Consider the following 19,630-nt stretch of genomic DNA (forward strand, 5'->3'; position numbering starts at 1 on the left):
TAAGAGTAAAACTTTGTACCTCCCATCTCTACTATTAACCATCCCAACCAACCTACCTGGTCAAAATTAAAATCATGAAGTTAGCTTGTTAAAACCAGCAACATCTCAGCCTTAATTATAAATAATAAATTTAATAAGAATCTGGAGGCCATTTTCACAGAACAGTGTAAATCCAGAAATGAATATATGCAGCCTTTTCAAACCTGAAGCACACAATGAAAAAAATGTCACCTTTTGAAAGTTGCTTCGGTGCAAAGTGGTAAATATGGAAAAAAGAGGCCGCTAAATTTAGCCTTTTAGTTCACATTAATTTACTTTTATACCCATCAGAAATCTCTATTACCAATTACCTCCAAAATTTTCAGGAAGATGATTTTTTTATATTAAAACATCAAAATAAAAATTCTTAGGAGTATCCTTAAAGTATTATTATGCTCTTGTTTCACTTTGATTTATCACTCTAATCACATCCTGACAAACATAAAGGGAGCAGATGTTTGGCATCCTCACAGAGATTTAAAACTCGTAGTGCTGCCATCCCCACCCCCATCCAAACACACACACACACACACACACACACTCACTAATAGATGGATTTCAAAGAAAACAACAAAGGCTTATCAGCATCTTTAGATGAATGCTATTAGCATAGTGAGCTCACATCACCAGAAGCTGCTGGAAAGGACTACTATTTAGCTGGGAGGTTTCTGGAAATATGTTGCAGGTCAAAACAGCACTAGGCCCAGGGAGCTAAAAATATCTCTGGGAAGGCTGAACTCTGGACCTAAATAAGTGGCTGGGCCAAGCAATTACAAGATCTCTCCAACCTCTAATTACTTCTGCAAGGACCAAGCTGTACAACAAAATATGAATAGCTTAGGTACTTTCTAATCATTGGAAATCAGAGTGGGGCTCAGTATAGTGAACTGGATGGCACATATTTGGGCATGGGTCCCAACTCTGTGACTTACTTGGTCATGACTCCAGCATTTCACTTCATATATTAATGCCAAGGGATAAAGCAAATAACCTAGAGTCTCTCTGAAGCTTTAAAAACTATGACTCTCCATAGGTAAAATATGCATATGCTATAGCAAAACTTTCCTTATACTAAACTAGATTCATTCATAATTTAAAAACATGAAGTCCGAGCCACAACAATCAGAGAAGAAAAAGAAATAAAAGGAATCCAAGTCAGAAAACAAGAAGTAAAACTGTCACTGTTTGCAGATGACATGATACTATACATAAAAAAATCATAAAGATGCCACCAGAAAACTACTGGTGCTGATCAATGAATTTGGTAAAGCTGTAGGATACAAAATTAATGCATGAAAGCGCTTGCATTCTTACACACTAACAACGAAAGATCAGAAAGAGAAATTAAGGAAACAATTCCATTTATCAGTGCAACAAAAAGAATAAAATACCTAGGAATAAACCTACCTAAGGAGGCAAAAGACTTGTATGCAGAAAACTGTAAGATAATGATGAAAGAAATCAAAGATGACACAAAGATGGAGAGATAAACTATGTTCTTAGACTGGAAGAATCAATATTGTGAAAATGACTAAAATACCCAAAGCAAGCTACAGATTCAATGCAATCCCTACCAAATTACCAATGGCACTTTTCACAGAATTAGAACAAAAATTTTTTTAATTTTTATGGAAACACAAAAGACCCTGAAGAGCCAAAGCAATCTTGAGAAAGAAAAACAGAACTGGAGGAATCAGGCTGCCTGACTCCAGACTAAACTACAAAGCTACAGTAATCAAGACAGTATGTATGGTACTGGCACAAAAACAGAAATATAGATCAATGAAACAGGATAGAAAGCCCAGAGATAAACCCACGCACCTATGGTCAACTAACCTAAGACAAAGGAGGCAAGGATATACAATGGAGAAAAGACAGTCTCTTCAATAAGTGGTGCTGGGAAAACTGGACAGCTACATGTAAAAGAATGAAATCAGAACACTTCCTAACACCATACACAAAAATAATCTCAAAATGGATTAGAGACCTAAATGTAAGGCCAGACACTATAAAACTCTTAGAGGAAAACATAGGCAGAACACTCTATGACATAAATCACAGCAAGATCCTTTTTGACCTCCTAGAGAAATGGAATTAAAAACAAAACTAAACAAATGGGACCTAATGAAACTTCAAAGCTTTTGCACAGCAAAGGAAACCATAAACAAGACGAAAAGACAACCCTCAAAATGGGAGAACATATTTGCAAACAAACCAATGGACAAAGGATTAATCTCCAAAATATATAAACAGTTCATGTAGCTCAATATTTAAAAAACAAACAACCCAATCCAAAAATGGGCAGAAGACCTAAATAGACATTTCTCCAAAGAAGACCAACAGATGGCCAAGAAGCACATGAAAAGCTGCTCAATATCACTAATTATTAGAGAAATGCAATCAAAACTACGATGAGGTATCACCTCACACTGGTTAGAATGGCCATCATCAAAAAATCTACAAACACCAAATGCTGGAGAGGGTGTGGAGAAAAGGGAACCCCCTTGCACTGTTGGTGGGAATGTAAATTGATACAGCCACTGTGGAGAACAGTATGGAGGTTCCTTAAAAAACTAAAAATAGAACTACCATACAACACAGCAATCCCACTCCTGGGCATATACCCAGAGAAAACTGTAATTCCAAAAGATACACGCACCCCATGTTCACTGCAGCACTATTTACAATAGCCAGGACATGGAAGCAACCTAAATGTCCAACAACAGAGGAATGGATAAAGAAGATGTGGTACATATATACATTGGAATATTACTCAGCCATAAAAAGGAACAAAATTGTGCCATTTGCAGAGACATGGATAGACCTATAGTCTGTCATACAGAGTTAAGTCAGTCAGAAAGAGAAAAACAAATATTGTATATTAACACATATATGTGGAATCTAGAAAAATGGTACAAATGAACCTATCTGCAAAGCTGAAATGGAGACACAGACGTAGAGAACAAATGTATGGACACCAAGGGGGGATGTGGGGAGTGGGATGAACTGGGAGATTGGGACTGACATATATACACTACTATGTATAAAATAGATAACTAATGAGAACAGACTGTATAGCACAGGGAACTCTACTCAGTGCTGTGTGGTGACCTTAATGGGAAGGAAATCCAAAAAAGAGGGGATATATGTATATATATAGCTGATTCACTTTGCTGTACAGCAGAAACTAACACAACATTGTAAAAAACAAAACAAAACAAAAAACACAACAACACAAACATCTTGGTGAAAAAAGTCATTCTCATCTCCCAGGCATTTTATCATTAATACTAAATATGTATTTACACATGAAGACATATGTAATATGTATGGTATGAATGATGCCAGCTTGGAACTAAGTAACTAGCACCCTCTAAATTGTGAAATACACAGAAGGGGGCTCCTTTACTACCATCCTCAGTTTTGTCTAATTGCTGCTAAATGGCCTTAATCAAATGGAAAGCTTAATACTATAAAACAAGCAAAGCTTGTGTTATCAGAATATATAATTTATCTTTCAAAGTTTCAAGTAATAAAATGCTGTGAAACCCTATGCTAAGATTATCACCAAAAATGGGCAGTATTTAAATGTGAAAAGACCAATTAAGAATATGGTTTCTTGGCAGGTTTTGAGAATGGCTTTTACCAGTAAATTATTTTGTTTCTGCTGGTAGCTGTGTACCACGTGTTAAAAATAGGTTGGCTCTTTAACATTTACCCCCATCCTACACACACACACACACACACACACAAAATCACCCAGCAGTCTAAGTTACACTGATAGTTTTAAGGGTTCATAAACTTGGCATCACACCTGAGCCAGTTTCAAGTGACTAGAAAACCCCTTCACTTCCAGCCAAGAGAGGGAAAGCTGGTTACTCAGATAACATCAGCCCAAAGCATGTTCTCCATAGGCACTCATTAGTTCCAGCGTATGGCAGAAAACACCAAATCATCATACTTGGTTGAATCCAGTTAAACCAAGCCAGACAACGTACTGTTCCTTTCACTTGCCCTATGCTCTTCTTTCATGCCATTGCTCAGGATATTTCCTCTGTATCCCTGTACTCAGCCACATACATCGTGCTTCTTGAAATCCAAAACCAACTCAAAACTTGCAGGCTCCTCTTTTGCCTCCTTAAACCCTTAAAGAACTGTGTTGATCCCATTGACACTACTGTATATGTTGTTTGAACTTTTCTTATTCTACCTCTGATCATAATTAATATGACCTTACTAGGTTTCAAACTCTTTATAACCATATTTACCCTTGCTGAGCTGAACCCATTACTTGACTGATTAACAAAAGCTGGGTAATGACAAGGGAAACTGGTTTACACTAAGTCAGAGCACTAAGAAAGTGGAATCTTGCATCTTCTACCAGCATCCATGAAACAGTAACAGGCTAGCTTGTTAATCTGCAAGTAGGATAAAATTTCAGACCCTTCACAGTTTTTGACAATCCAAAGAGTAAATGGCAGGGAAAAAGAAAGAGACGGATAAACTTTCCTTATCTTTTGATCATTAAGTTTTGAATATTTAAAATTACCAAAACTTATTTTTTATTTTACCTTAAATATTTAGAAACCAATATATAACTCTTATATTAAAAAAATATATATAACTCATATAAAAAATTAGCTGGGTGCTACTATATAAGTGATAAGAATGTGACATCTGAATTCTTAGAGTATTTTAAAACTGATCTGATAAAGCAATCAAGTAAATAGCATTATTCCTCCAACTGAAGAGGTTTCTCTAGTAAGAAAGGAAAGGTCCACTCACCTATCCAACGAAATCAACCAAATTAACCTCAACAATCAATTAAATGTCCCTGTTTAATTTCCTTCACATGCTAAATATGCTTGAGTGACAAGCTACATAAATTAGTATTGATATGCTACCTTCTGGTATCTGACAATTAAGCTATTAAATATAAAATACTCAGCATTCATGTGCACAGGAAAAAGGATAAAAGCAGACACTACTGATGAGGAGCATAAGTTGAAACACACTTTCTAGAGGGCAATTTTGGAAATATAAACCAAAGCCTTTGGCAATGCAATTTTATTTTTCATTATTTATTCTAAAGAAATAATTAATGATGTGTGCAAAGATTTAGCTTTAAAAATATTTACTACAGGGCTTCCCTGATGGTGCAGTGGTTGAGAGTCCGCCTGCCGATGCAGGGGACACGGGTTCGTTCCCCGGCCTGGGAAGATCCCACATGCCGCGGAGCGGCTGGGCCCATGAGCCATGGCCGCTGAGCCTGCGCGTCCGGAGCCTGTGCTCCGCAACGGGAGAGGCCACAACAGTGAGAGGCCCGCATACCGCAAAAAAAAAAAAAAAAAAATTTTACTACAGTGTTATTTATATTATTTCCAACTTTTGTCATTATGAGCATCAAAGAATAAGAAACTGGTTAATTAATCCACAGGATCTCTTACAATGAAGTACTGTCAAGCCACTAAAAGGTATGTGCATAGCATATTTACTGAAATGAAATATTGTTTATAAAGCAGCAAGTGGAAAAAAATGTTCCAAATCTCTGTGTACAGCATAATCCTACTTTAAAAAGCTATTTGCTTATATACACATTAAAAGAACCAGCTCTGCATACAGAAATATTATTTTTTATTTTCTTCCTTTGCTTATCTGTATTTTCCTACAATCAATATTTTAGGTGTATAATTTAAAATACATTTTAAGAGTAAATATATTAATTAATGATTGCTGAATTTGAGCGACTACTTATATAATCAGTATTCTAACTCCATAAAGACTGTGAGTGATATAAAAACATATAAAGAGACTAGTTTAAGAAGTCAGAAAACAGAAAAAGGATAAGGAGGCAGTTAATTCTACAGAAAACCCTAAACAAGATGGTTACTACAAATGAACATTAAATTTAGCACTGAAATTCCTGGCAGCTTATCATCATAGAGAGTCTGTATACTCATACTATTTGATAAGAGAAAATATATTAATTCTTCACAACAGAAAGTGCCCTGAGAATTTAAGAACAGAAATAGCTTTTTGTCTCAAAAGAGGAAATTTCTCTAGGCTCTTATATGAACATCAAAATAAACTATACCTTCAACAGAGATCTTACTAAAAATATTTATTGACCCTCAAACTGCCACTGAATTACAATTCAATATCAAGAGGTAGTATTTATAAGCATCAAAAATTTAAAAACTAGAAGAATGGAACATTTGATGAGCCTTTAGTTGGTCTTTCTATGATGTATGCACGTAAAAAACCTGTAAAAGTACATGGCATGGAGAAAGTGCTCAATGTTGGTTTTCTTTCCCTCTCACTTAATCAAATCTGAAAATTGATTAAGTGAACACCGCACAAGTTAGAGACGAAGAGGTCAATCCAATATACTTAAACATTTACTAAACACCTCCAATGTGCCGAAAGGAGAAAATACATATTGAAATTATTTCAGAAAGCTTTTTCTAAAAGAAACATTACATTTTCCCCCAAAGTATTATTACATTATCAAGTTCATTTCAAAAACAGAACTCAGGGGCTTTCCTGGTGGCGCAGTGGTCAAGAGTCCGCCTGCCGATGCAGGGGGCACAGGTTCGTGCCCCGGGCCAGGAGGATCCCGCGTGCCGTGGAGCGGCTGGGCCCGTGGGCCGTGGCCACTGAGCCTGCGCATCCGGGGGCCTGTGCTCCGCGATGGGAGAGGCCACAGCAGTGAGAGGCCCGCGTGCCGCAAAAAAAAAAAAAAAAAAAAAATCAGAACTCAAAACTCATTAAAAGCATTTCGAAATGAACAGTTGAAAAATGGTTGAGAACACTGCAGCCAGCTTAGCCAGCTCTATTATCATAAAATTAATCAACAGTATCCTAATTAACATCTTGAAATAAGCTCCCAAGGGAAACCCATCAGCCCGCCAAAAACAATGTTAAACATTTTTTTTTTAAAAAACTGATGCATACTTCATAAACTTTCAAAAAACCTACAAAATGTTTCTCTACAAGGTCGCTAAATAGAGAGCTTCCACTTGGTGTCTTTAAATCTCTCCACAAACTGGTGTGAACATGTAGGGTACATCAATGTATTGATAAACGCAATCACAAAGAGGCTTTTTAATCAGATAAAATAACCACTATGCCCCTTTACATTGGCCCTTGCCAGAAATGAGATTTAATTCTCATTTGAAACTTTTGCTTCTAAGGAGTAGTCCTTTATTTGTGCTTCAAGATAATGTACATATTTTTTAAAAGAGCCTAAATTACTGATCTAAAAACTCTTAAGTCGATACATTCAAGAAAAAACAGGAAACTAGACAAGGATAAACTATAAAAAGAAAAATTGTGCCTTTAATTAAATCACTTAGAAATTACAGTTTAGTAAAGAAAGTACATTCAGTTACAAAATGACTTCAAAAAGTTCAGTCAACTGAACTTTTAAACTTAGAGCAATGGTGACAGAACACAAATGGCAGACACTTCATAATGGGACAGTATGCTGCTGGCCTTAAGAACGCTGAAGTTCTCTGTTTACCAGAGAAAATAAAAAACAGAACACTAATTTTGCCCCAGGTTTCTTTGTAAAGGAATGTCCAAAAAGATGGAAAAAAAAAGGAGTTCAATTTCATTCTAGCCCATTTAGTAATAGACTGACATCTGTGAGTGGTTTAAAACAATACTGTGGGGCTTCCCTGGTGGCACAGTGGTTAAGAATCTGCCTGCCAGTGCAGGGGACAAGGGTTCGAGCCCTGGTCCAGGAAGATCCCACATGCCACAGAGCAACTAAGTCCATGTGCCTCAACTACTGAGCCTACGCTCTAGAGCCCGCGAGCCACAACTACTGAAGCCCGCGTGCCTAGAGCCTGTGCTCCGCAACAAGAGAAGCCACCGCAATGTGAAGCCCGCACACCACAACAAAGAGTAGCCCCCGCTTGCTGCAACTAAAGTAAGCCCACGCACAGCAACGAAGACCCAACACAGCCAAAAATAAATTTATATTAAAAAAAATTTATAAAATAATACTGTGAATAAGAACAAGCAGATGATTATCTCTTTTCATTTCCAATCTCTTTCCATTTAAAGGAAACAAAATGTTCCCCTGTTTACAGAAACACTATCCCTCTATCAACTCTGATCAGTATACTATTTCATTTATTTCAATCTTTTTTTTTTTTTTTTTAGCTTCTGTCATTATTACTCATAACCATTATCACTGTTTTCAAGTGCTCAGCAAACAGACAGAAAGGCTACTATTACCAGACCCTGTGCTGAGCAGAGGGGATCAACAGGAAGATCCGCTGCCACATTCCATAAGGCAGAGGGCCTGGTCTTTTCAAAAATGGGATGCCATGAAAAATATAAGGGGAAGTGATTGTCTAAAATAAAAGACATGGACATATATACACACCAAATGTAAAATAGATAGCTAGTGGGAAGCAGCCGCATAGCACAGGGAGATCAGCTCTGTGCTTTGTGACCACCTAGAGGGGTGGGATAGGGAGGGTGGGAGGGAGACTCGAGAGGGAGGAGATATGGGGATATATGTATAGCTGATTCAGTTTATTATACAGCAGAAACTAACACAGCATTGTGAAGCAATTATACTCCAATAAAGATGTTAAAAAAGAATAAAAGAATAAAAATAAAAGAGCTAAACTGATACAAACTACCATATATAAAATAAACAACAAGGTTCTACTGTACAGCACAGGGAACTATATTCAATAGCCTGTGATAAACCACAATGGGAAAAAATACGAAAAAGAACATATATACGTATAACTGAATCACTTCTCTGTGCAGCAGAAATTTTAAATCAACTATACTTCAACGCAAAATTTTAAATCACTTATTTCAATTTTTAACGTTATATTTAAACTTTTATCTATGATTAAGGACTTCCTTCAAAATACTGCTACTATACAGAGAAAACCAACTGCCCAAATGCCTCGGCTCTTCCTTCTCACTTCCAAAATCTGCCAGTCAACACCATGCACATATATCCTGAGGGCTCTGTTGTTTCTTTCTTACCTGACACTCGGTTGCCACATATGCTCCTACATCAGTATTTCATCAATAATTATTATCAGTTAATTTTAATTAGGGCAAAAATGATTCCCAATTGCCATATATTGAAAAATTAAGAATTGTACATCCTAATACAAGGCTCCTTCACGAATCACCTCACTTGCCTGAGTTATGCCATTCCAGACCCTTGATATGTGTTCTCACCAGGAAAACATATTTAAGTTTCCTTCCATCAGCTTATTGATTGAACATCTAAGGCTTCCTTCCATTTTTCCTCTACTGAGCTAACCACTTTAATTTACAGAACTCAGTTACTAAAAGTCCACATCTTTTCATCAAACTAAATAAATAAATCTGATATGAGATAATCTCTTCCTAATCTTACCTGGTTTAAATAGGTCGAATATAACTCAATATTATAAAACAAATTAAAACCTACTTAGGCTTATAAGAGATATTCACATCCCTGTCTGCCAGTAACAGCACTGACTTAAATACTTCCAAGAAGCCTGAGGTAATTTCTAAACGTCCTTAATTTTTTATCAAGAATAGTGCCAAAGAAAGTGGGCCACCTTAAAATGCATCATATTCTTTATCTCATTATTCAGCTCCTCTAAGTCTGTTCTTTCAACATTAAAGAACCTATCATACCTAATTCTGTTAATAAGTATCAAACAGAATTCATGCTTTACCAGGCTTCCTTTAAAAGCAAATAGCACCCCCATTCTCCTAGAGGTTCATCATTCTCTTTCCCTCACACTACATCAATCCATCAGCAAGAACAATTCGAAAGGAGAACCCAACTCAGTTCACTTCGCACCTGTGGATTATATTACCTACAGACCTATGTTTCTTTAAGAATGAAAAAGAAAAATTGGTTACAGATGCTGACAGAAGCAACATTTATACACATGAAAAGACTGATTGAAAGTATGTAAGGAAAATCAGCAAAGATGATTGCTTAAAAGCACCCTAGATGCTCACAGAAGAGAGTTAAGACCCTCAGACAGAGGGGTACAAGAAGCTATAAGAGGGGAGAGAGTCCATTTAGAAGCAACCGCACTCCACAAATCTGTACCATCTCATCAACCTTTACTCTTTATGTGACTGAATCTTCCAGTTTCTCTATGAGGAAAAGAATAATATGGGAGAAAAACTGTTTGCAAACATATCTTCAAATAGTAGGCTCTAAAATAAATGAAATATAAACTTAAAAACTAAAATAGATATGAACAATAATTAAGTTATGACATACCGTACAGAGATCCTTATATTGCAGCTTTTGGAATTTTGTATCTGTGTTTCCTGCACATAGTTCCACATAACCAAGAACAACTTGAAACACAGTATTATGAATGGCTTGGGTGAAGTGCATATGAAGTTGATCCATTGCTGTCTATGGAAAGAAAAAACATACAACATAATCTTATATTATTAAAATAAATTTCAACAGATTTTAAAAACACAGGAAAAAATCTTTACCAATTTTAGCTACAGCACGAATAACTATTATACACAGAATTATAAGTGTTGATTATTTGCAAATAAGCCTGCAAATAACCAGAACATCATACCACTAAAGATAAACCTGAATTATGAACACTGCTCTGTTGCTCTGTATTTATCACTGGTACCCATCCTACCTTTTCCCAAACATGTCATGCATAATCACACCTTTGGATGCCTTCTGCCATCATTCCTTTACATTGTTCAGGATACTCAATGGTCATCTTCTCCAAGAAGCCTTTCCTGACTATCCTATATAAATCAGTACTTTGCATCACTCTATCCACTTACACTGATTTATTTCTTTGATGTTTGTCTCCCTCCCTAGAAGGTAAGATACATGAGGGCCTATATCCAGGTGCCTGGAGCAATGCACATAGTAGGTACCCATAAATATTTAATGAGTAAAAGAATTCATCTAATGGGGGAAATCAGAAGTTATAGTTGTATTTTCAAAGGTCTTTAAACATGTCCCTCGAAATTACCAAATGTCTTCCTTCTAGTATTTTTCCCTAGGTATAGCTTCAGATATAAACACTAATAAAGTACAATAAATAACCAAACTTTATTCTTATTATAAAATGTAAATAGAGTTTAAACAGTTTGGTAAAGCCTTCAATTTCCTTCTAAGACAAGAGACCATTTAAGGGAAGAAAACATTTACACCTATCATGTTTGGATGTTCTCTAGAAAAATGTATAATCCTATATTTGCAGAAGATATAATTAATTTTCAAACTGGCCTCTACTTCAAATTTTTCAAGGAAGCCCTTGAGAAGTAAGAGTATGTAAAGCCATGCATCATGGGAGCAGTGAGGACATTCTGAGGATAATAGAATCCTTTGAAAAATCTGATAAGTGCAACGGACCTGTTTTACAACAAATGTACACAATGCACAGAAGTTTACATACCACTTTGAGGGAGTCATGATGGCTCATCTAGGAACCATGAGGCTCCAAATTTAGAAGTTCTTATTTGGGACCAAGAGTTGAGGTAAAAAAGACTACAATTCTCTCCCACTGAATTATCTCATAATATACTTTTTAAAAAACCTACATAGAATGGTGAAAATATTAAACTTGAAAAACACTTCATAGTTTAAAACAGACTTCTGTAATGTTTTGTTTTGTTTTGTTTTGTTTTTGCGGTACGCGGGCCTCTCACTGTTGTGGTCTCTCCCGTTGCGGAACACAGGCTCCGGACGCACAGGCTCAGCGGCCACGGCTCACGGGCCCAGCCGCTCCGCGGCATGTGGGATCTTCCCGGACCGGGGCACGAACCTGCGTCCCCTGCATCGGCAGGCGGACTCTCAACCACTGCGCCACCAGGGAAGCCCCTGTAATGTTTTAATCACACTACACACACTCTGAGCCTATGAGATCATGTTATTATTGTTAATACAACATAAAAATTTACTTTGTTAAATGAAACTTTTTAAGCACTCTATATTAATAATAATATTCAAACTTAAGCAATCATGAAGATCAACAGATTCCTGATTAAGAAAAAAGAAAACATCCTTTCAAAACTAACCTGTGTTTTTCCAAGAAGTCGATAAGCTTGTTGAACCTTGGTATAATGGTTAATGTCAAAATTCTTGCAGATTTTGGACAGAGCAACATCCAACTGTTCCTGTATAATTAAAAGAGGAGGCAAGAGGTGGTTAAGGAATTATATTTTCAAGGTAGGAAGAAGAAAATATTAAGTAAAACTAATTTCTCACTTTTAACTAATATCTAAACACATTTACTATTACACTGGATTTAATAGTCAAAAACAAATTTAAATAAAAATATAAATAAATTATAATTCTTATTACCAGCTATACTCAAGTTTATTGAGATGTTATTAATATATGAGTTTTTTAAAAAAACATGCATAGTGTTTCAAGGGACACAAAATAATTATCATAGTCTCTAAAGGCATTTTAGTTTTTAATTTTACTTAACTATGTTTCCTCAAGCATCTGCTAAAATCTTACAATTATATGAACTGAGTTTGTAGGACTACTGAAAAATAAAACAGTCCTTCTGTAAATCACTGAAAAGCAATGATAATTTTCAAGAAAACTACATTGACCTTAAAAGTACATACCTCAAGGTACTGCCCTTTCATATCTAAATGTACCAACTTTGTTTATGGGTTTCTATCTCAATGATTTCATTTTAAGATAAATATTATTCTGTACTTACACAGAAAATTATAAGAATGAAAGAAACTGAGCTTTGAAAGAAAGTCCTCATTAAAATTTTCACGTGATTATTTACTTAAGGGATTTTCAAAGCAGTTCTATTTATGTTTATCAAATAAACTGTCATTCTTACAATTAGGAAATAATTGCATTTATGATCAAAAACTACTTTCACAAAAATCATTTGAAAGTCTACCCTCAACTTTTCTAAGTACTCTCATCAGGAAAACAATAAAATAAAGTATCAGAAGAAACCAAATAATTCTTATTAAGTTTATTTAAATGAACACTCTGCTTTGCAAAGATTCTGAGGAAAGAGATGAACTCTGAATAAATGTAGGAGGAAAAGGCTTTATGCTCACAATAACATAGCTTTTCCTTTCCAGTTTCTACGTCTTTGATGAATTGTATGAGATATTATTATGAGGTTTAGGAATTTAGGAGGGTTATCATCAGCCAATAATCATTCTTAAATAAACTCACTAAACTAAAAAGGAGTAGCAGTTGATAATCAAAAAATAATTAATACACGGTTAAGTATTTTGCCTATAGTTTACGTGAGAACACACCTATGACTAACAGTTTAGGGATCTTGCTGGATATGGTAATATTTTCAAATACTCTTTTCAGATCCCACAATTCCTAAAGTATTATTGAGAGTACAAGTAAATTACCATTAACTTGACCATGCACAGATATTCCAAATGAAAAACACAAAGTATAGTGATGTAGAAACACTGATAATAACATGAAAGTCAAAACATAAGATGCATCTATGCTATTCAAAAACCTCTGAAAAGAAAAAGTCATTTAACTTAATATATAATTCTTCTTACCTCAATTTGCTCTAAAGTATCTTGCAGCTTTGAATTCAGTTCACTATTAAATAAAACAGAATTAGGTGTGTCAATCTTTAAGAGACAAACTGAATAATTAAATGCACAGATCAATAGTATGAGCAGTAAGTTGTGTTGCTGATCCTACAGACAGTACAAAAAGGCAAGAAAAATAAATAAAAGAAAAAGAATTAGAAAGGAAGAAACAGAAGAGTCATCACTAGCAGCAACAGGATTGTGTGGGCAGAAAATCCTGAAGAATCTATAGATAAAACTAAGAATTTAAGAATTAAATACCGATAGCAAGTTTTAAAGATAATAAGTTTAATATAGATGAAAAGTAAAATGTCAAAAATAAAATTAATCCCTATATATTAGAAACAAAGAATTAGACAATGAAATTTTTAAAAATACAATTTCAAAAAACCAAATACCTGGGAATAAATCAAATAAAAAATATACAATACAAAGTACAGCTAAAATAAAGATGACAACTACATAGAGGTATATACCATGTAAACAGACTAAAACCTTCAATATTGTTGATATCAGTTCTCACCAAAATGATCTCTAATTCTAATCAAAATCCTAGAAGGCTTTTTAATGTAGAAACTGACAAGCCATTTCTAAAATTTATGTGGAAACTCAAAGGGCTAAGACCAGTCAAGAATACTGTGAAGAACAATGCTGTAAGACATACACTAATAGGTTAAGGCTTATTATAAAGTTACAGCAATAAGATAGTGTGGTACTTATTATAAGGATACATAAACAGAACAACAGAACAGAATAAAAACAAAGGGTAAAAGCCTTAAACAGATACCTGACAAAGGAGATATCCCATTGGCCAATAAAACATATAAATATGCACTCCATCAGGCATTCAGGAAATGCAAATTAAAACTGCAATAAGACACTATAACAAACGACTGGAATGGCTAAAAATATTTTTAAAAAATTAAAAATGACATCAACAAATGTTGGCAAGGATGTAGAACAAAAGGAACACGCAAATCAATCCTGGAGGAAGGGAAAACTGATAGCACCTTTTGGGAAACTGTTAACACCTAAAACTCAACACACAAATACTCTATGTCCCAGAAGTCCTAGATATGTATCTTTCATAAGTGCATACACAGTCCTTGCAGCATTATTTGTAATAGGCAAAATGAAGCAACTCAATTGTCTGTGAAAAATTAAATGGGTAAAGTGAGATATATTTATGATGAAATACTATAGCAATGAAAATATACTACCTGAATCTCAAAAACATAATATTGGACAAAAAGAAGTCAGTTTCTATAAATGGAATCATACAGTATGTACTTTTTAAAGTTCAAAACAGGCAAAACTAACGTTAGTGACAGAAGCCAGAACACTGGTTACCTTGGGAAAATAATGACTGGAATGGGGCATGAAGGAAGTTTCTGGGGTATTAGAAATATTCTAGTTCTGTTTCTGTTTCTGGGAGGTAATTACACAATTATGTTCACTTTGTAAAAATATATTGAGTTATACACTTAGAATATGTGATTGAATCTGATTTTTTTCCCCTTTAATTCTCCCTAGGTCAGTTTTTTTAAAACACTGATATTATTTGAATTATAATATCCCAATATTAAAAAAGATCTGTGGTATCTAACAAAATAAATACAATTTTACAGAAAACATTTTTAACAAAAGAGGTTAAGGCAAAACTAAAATAAAACAGTAAGAACAAGTGGAAGATGTAGCTTAATACACCAAAATTATACAAGGTTTTTTACAACTGTCATCTGATTATAAATGTGACTCTCAAAGTCCTAGCAGCCAAAACAAATAGGGAAGCCCAGAATAGGGAAGCCCAGAAGTACACAATTCAGTGTCCAGAATATCAAAACACACCAGTAACTCAAGAGAAAAAACAAAACAAAGAGAAAAAAAAATCACTTTTGTTGGCATTAAGTGAGAGAAAATTTTGCCAGTCTTGATAAAGAGGATAGCAATATTTTATCTCCTAAGGAACAACACCCTTGGTAACAAGCCTTACAGAATATACAATATGGATTCATGGACTGCTTGTCTTTGCTTCTTATAGAGCCTTTTAATGCAAACTGAGGAGATAACACCAAAGTGGTTTGATAGAAAGAGAGACAGAAACAAATGTAAAGCAATTTGTCAGAAAAGTAAAACCAATAATAATACAAGTACCCAGTTTCTGATGGTCTCAAAGATAAACATCCAAAAACATAAAGGAAGACCATTTTCTACAAATATTATTTATCATAAGCATGCTTTTGATTAAGGTTGAGAATTGAAGATTATATTCTCTAGTAAACACTGAGAATGAACAAATCTTCAGGATTTGACAATCAACAGTGTAGGATTAATACCTTATTTTAAAAATTAGGGTCTCTAACCAGGATTTATGCCTGAAAAATAGCCACAGACATAAATATAGGTTAAGGAAATACCTGTAGGCAGGAGTGAGATTTTCCTTAAAAAAATGATTCTGAGAATTTCTGTCCGAAAAAGAATAAATGAATGAATAAAAAAAAAAGGAATGAGAGCTAAAGGCTTCAAAATAATACCTCTAAAAGGATAGCCATGATAGCACCTTAGCACTTACAATTAAATAATTCCTCATTCCACCCAATTTAAAAAAAAAAAAATCAGTATCAACTCCCAGAGTTGTTCCTTCTCCCATGTTCTCTCTCTTTTGATTCATATGACTACCACCCATTCAATTCAAGCTGGAAATTCCAAAGTCATCTTTAATTCTTCTCTCTTCATATACACTGGTAATCAGACCCTGATGATTCTACCATTTCAGTATTTCTCATATCCACCCATGCTTCTCCTTTATCAAGTTTGTGTTCTAAATCAAGTATTATCACTCAATAACCTCCTAATGAATCTCTGCAGACAACACACACATCCCACCCTTCAACTCATACATCCATTTATTTGACGAACACCATCGACCTACATACCAAACATTGTACAACAAACTCCAAAAAGCTTTCAGGGATAGCTCTGAGCAGGGGTCTAACTCCAGACTGGATTTGGTCAACATTCTGTTTGATTTGGCAGATGCATCATTTTCAATAGCTTGTATGTGAAAGGCTTTAGGCAAGGCCCAACAGTCCTGCAGACCTGACCATTTCCTGCTGTCATCTGGCAGCTTCACATATATGTTACCTGCCTGGTCCCTAAAGACAACTGAGTTTGCAGTTCCTAAGTAAAGCAGAAATAAAACTCACATTAATCCACTGCTTTAAAATGTTTGATGGCTCCCGATTAAACCAAGGATAAAGCCCCAAATTAGCATGGCACATAAGACTTAACAATTGACATGAAAAATTAACTTCCCATTCACTTTTCAGTGCTTATACAGCTGACCCTTGAACAACAGGGATTGGAACTGCACTGGTGGACTTATAAGGGGATATTTTTCAATAGTAAATACTACAGTACTACATAATCCTCAGTTGGTTGAATCCTCAGAAGCAGAATCACAGACTCAGAGTATAATTTATAACTATATAAGTTATACATGGATTTTCGACTGAGCTGAGGGTTAGCGCCCTTCACCCCTACATTGTTCAAGGGTCAACTGTATTTTAGTCATATGGACTATGTGCAACTCCCCAAACAAACCCCAGACTTTCACACCCTCTGTTCTTGCATATAATGTTCACAATAACTATAAAGTACATTCTCCTTTTCTCACTTGGACCCAAATGTCCATCTATCTTCCAAATGTCATCTTTTCTCAGAAGTCTTCCTCTGCTGACTGTTCCCTTAAGTTTCACAATGCTCTGCTTACAGCACCCTGAATTATAGTAAAGAAATATCTGTGACTATCTGTCAGAGCAGACTGTGGCTTATTCCCCAGTGACGCCCCAGGACTAACTAAACTCACTGCCTGACTCAGAGCAGGTAATAAATATCTGCAAAGTCAAATTTGCACTTTAAACAAAAAATGACAAAAATTTACCATCATTCTTTCAGCCCCCATTTTCTACTTCAATTAAAAAAAAAAACTACAGAGATTAAAAAAAAAAGGAGAACGTTTTAGAAGAAAAAGAGTCAGACTAGACTCTGGGTCTACAGGTGCCTTAGTGAAAGAAAACGAGATAAGCAAAGTGGAAGCTGGTTCCACTCCTCTATCACACAGGGCTCAGTTCACCTAAGGCTGAAGCTAGAGACACAGATATGGAGAGGCAAGAACACGCAGAATAATAAATATCAGAACTGGTAAACATATTCTCTCAGGGAATATTGTGAGTTTGGAGAAAAAAGGAATATATATAAACTAATTCATAGGTGAGAGTAATGATTTTTTCAGCTTCGCAATTAAAAAAATGGGCTTTAGAGTTTATTTACAATGTTATTATAAATCTAGATGTTTTTATTGCTTCTATTATTTATGATTAAAATGATTTTATAGTCTATATATTAAGAGTTAATGCAAACATCGTAATGTAAATAGTATGCAGAAATTTTTAAATATAAAATTTATAAATCAAACATTTTGGTCTTATTAAAAATGCTCTCAAAATCTACAACTGTAGTTTGACAACAGTTTGCTACTAATTAAAGATACATATGTAAAAATGTGATTAACGAGTGGACATATTAAATGTACAGCCTTTAAAGAAACCCTTAGCCATCATTTAGAAACCTGAATTCCAGTTATTTCAGTCAATTAATCAAAGTATGTAAAAAGGACCTATTCATAAACATTTGGATAAATAAAAGCTACATTACAATCAAAAAAATTACCAGTTGTAAGATGAAAGGCTAAAAGCTATTAAAGGCTATCTGCAAGTGAATGGAATGAATCAAACAATTTTGGGGTGGCTTTTTTTTTTTTTTTTTTTTTTTTTTTTGTGGTACGCGGGCCTCTCACTGTTGTGGCCTCTCCCGTTGCGGAGCACAGGATCCGGACACGCAGGCTCAGTGGCCATGGCTCACGGGCCTAGCCGCTCCGCGGCATGTGGGATCCTCCCAGACCGGGGCACAAACCCACGTTCCCTGCATCTGCAGGTGGACTGTCAACCACTGCGCCACCAGGGAAGCCCCTGGGGTGGCATTTTTATAATCACTATAGAAAATATGAAAGATAACATATCCATAAATAATTAAGTTTTCTTTTAAATAACTGATCTGGACACACACTTGCAAAATGCATATAAATGAAAATTTTGTACAAAGTTGACTTGCTGAAAAGACGAGATAGTATGAAAGTAATTAGCCTCTTAATGATCTTTCCCTGTTCTGTTATTAAGCCATGTGATTTAAGACAAGTCTCTTAATAACTCTGGGCATCAGTTTCCTATGCAAAAGTGGGCTGGATCTAAAAGGTTGCTTCTAGCTCTAAAGTTTCAAGATTCCATTATATGCTGAACACCAGTTACCCAATTACTACATCTTTATATATGGTTCAGTAGAGTGCTAAAACTTCTGAAATACACGTAAGTAAAATACACTGTTCAGAAATCCCTGACCTAACCCAGAACACTATCATTCACCACAGAGAAAGCCTAGAGTCCATTACTAAGGACACTAAAAATGTTCACAACATCTCCAAACTTTATGAATTGTAATTCCAGAGCAGATGTCAGGCTGAGGAACCAAATCTAGCCAACCGGCTATGTTTCTAAATAAAGTTTTATTGAAACATAGCCATATGTATTTGTTTACATATCATCTAAGGCAGCTCTTGGTCTTCAAGGGCAGAGCCGAAGAGTTGCAACCAAGACCTATGGCCTACAAAGCTTAAAATATTTATTATCTGGCCCTTTAAAGACAAAGGCGCTCTGCCAACCCTGTGCTAGAGCTCAGCAGAAGACCTTTTAGTTGGTCAATTGATCAAAGTTAAAACAAGAATATTTATGTGTACTGAATATTTTAACTAAAATTGTATAAATGTACTTCATTCACCCATTTCTGATTTCGAGCCAAGGTCTTGTCTTTTCATTTGACCGGCGTTTTAAATTCTTAGTCTCATATGAGCCAAATGACTAGTAAGTTGTCTGTAATTTCAAGTTTCAGTTTC

At 35.2% G+C, this 19,630-nt stretch overlaps 1 protein-coding gene across 2 annotated transcripts in view; it reads right to left on the reverse strand.

Moving 5' to 3' along the window:
* Positions 1–19,630, reverse strand: part of VPS50 (VPS50 subunit of EARP/GARPII complex) — a 140,107-nt gene that overhangs the window by 85,764 nt on the left and 34,713 nt on the right. For both annotated transcript variants that reach the window (XR_014326464.1, XM_082846773.1), the window contains exons 10-12: positions 13,588–13,630; positions 12,094–12,192; positions 10,310–10,450 (exon numbers count right to left, since the gene is read on the reverse strand). Coding sequence is in view for 1 of the 2 variants with exons in the window: in XM_082846773.1 (XP_082702899.1) it covers positions 10,310–10,450; positions 12,094–12,192; positions 13,588–13,630 (283 nt within the window). In the remaining variant the exon portion in view is untranslated. The remainder of the gene's footprint in view (positions 1–10,309; positions 10,451–12,093; positions 12,193–13,587; positions 13,631–19,630) is intronic.

Source organism: Leucopleurus acutus (assembly GCF_964270905.1).
Source record: "Leucopleurus acutus genome assembly, chromosome: 9".
Classification (NCBI taxonomy): domain Eukaryota; kingdom Metazoa; phylum Chordata; class Mammalia; order Artiodactyla; family Delphinidae; genus Leucopleurus; species Leucopleurus acutus.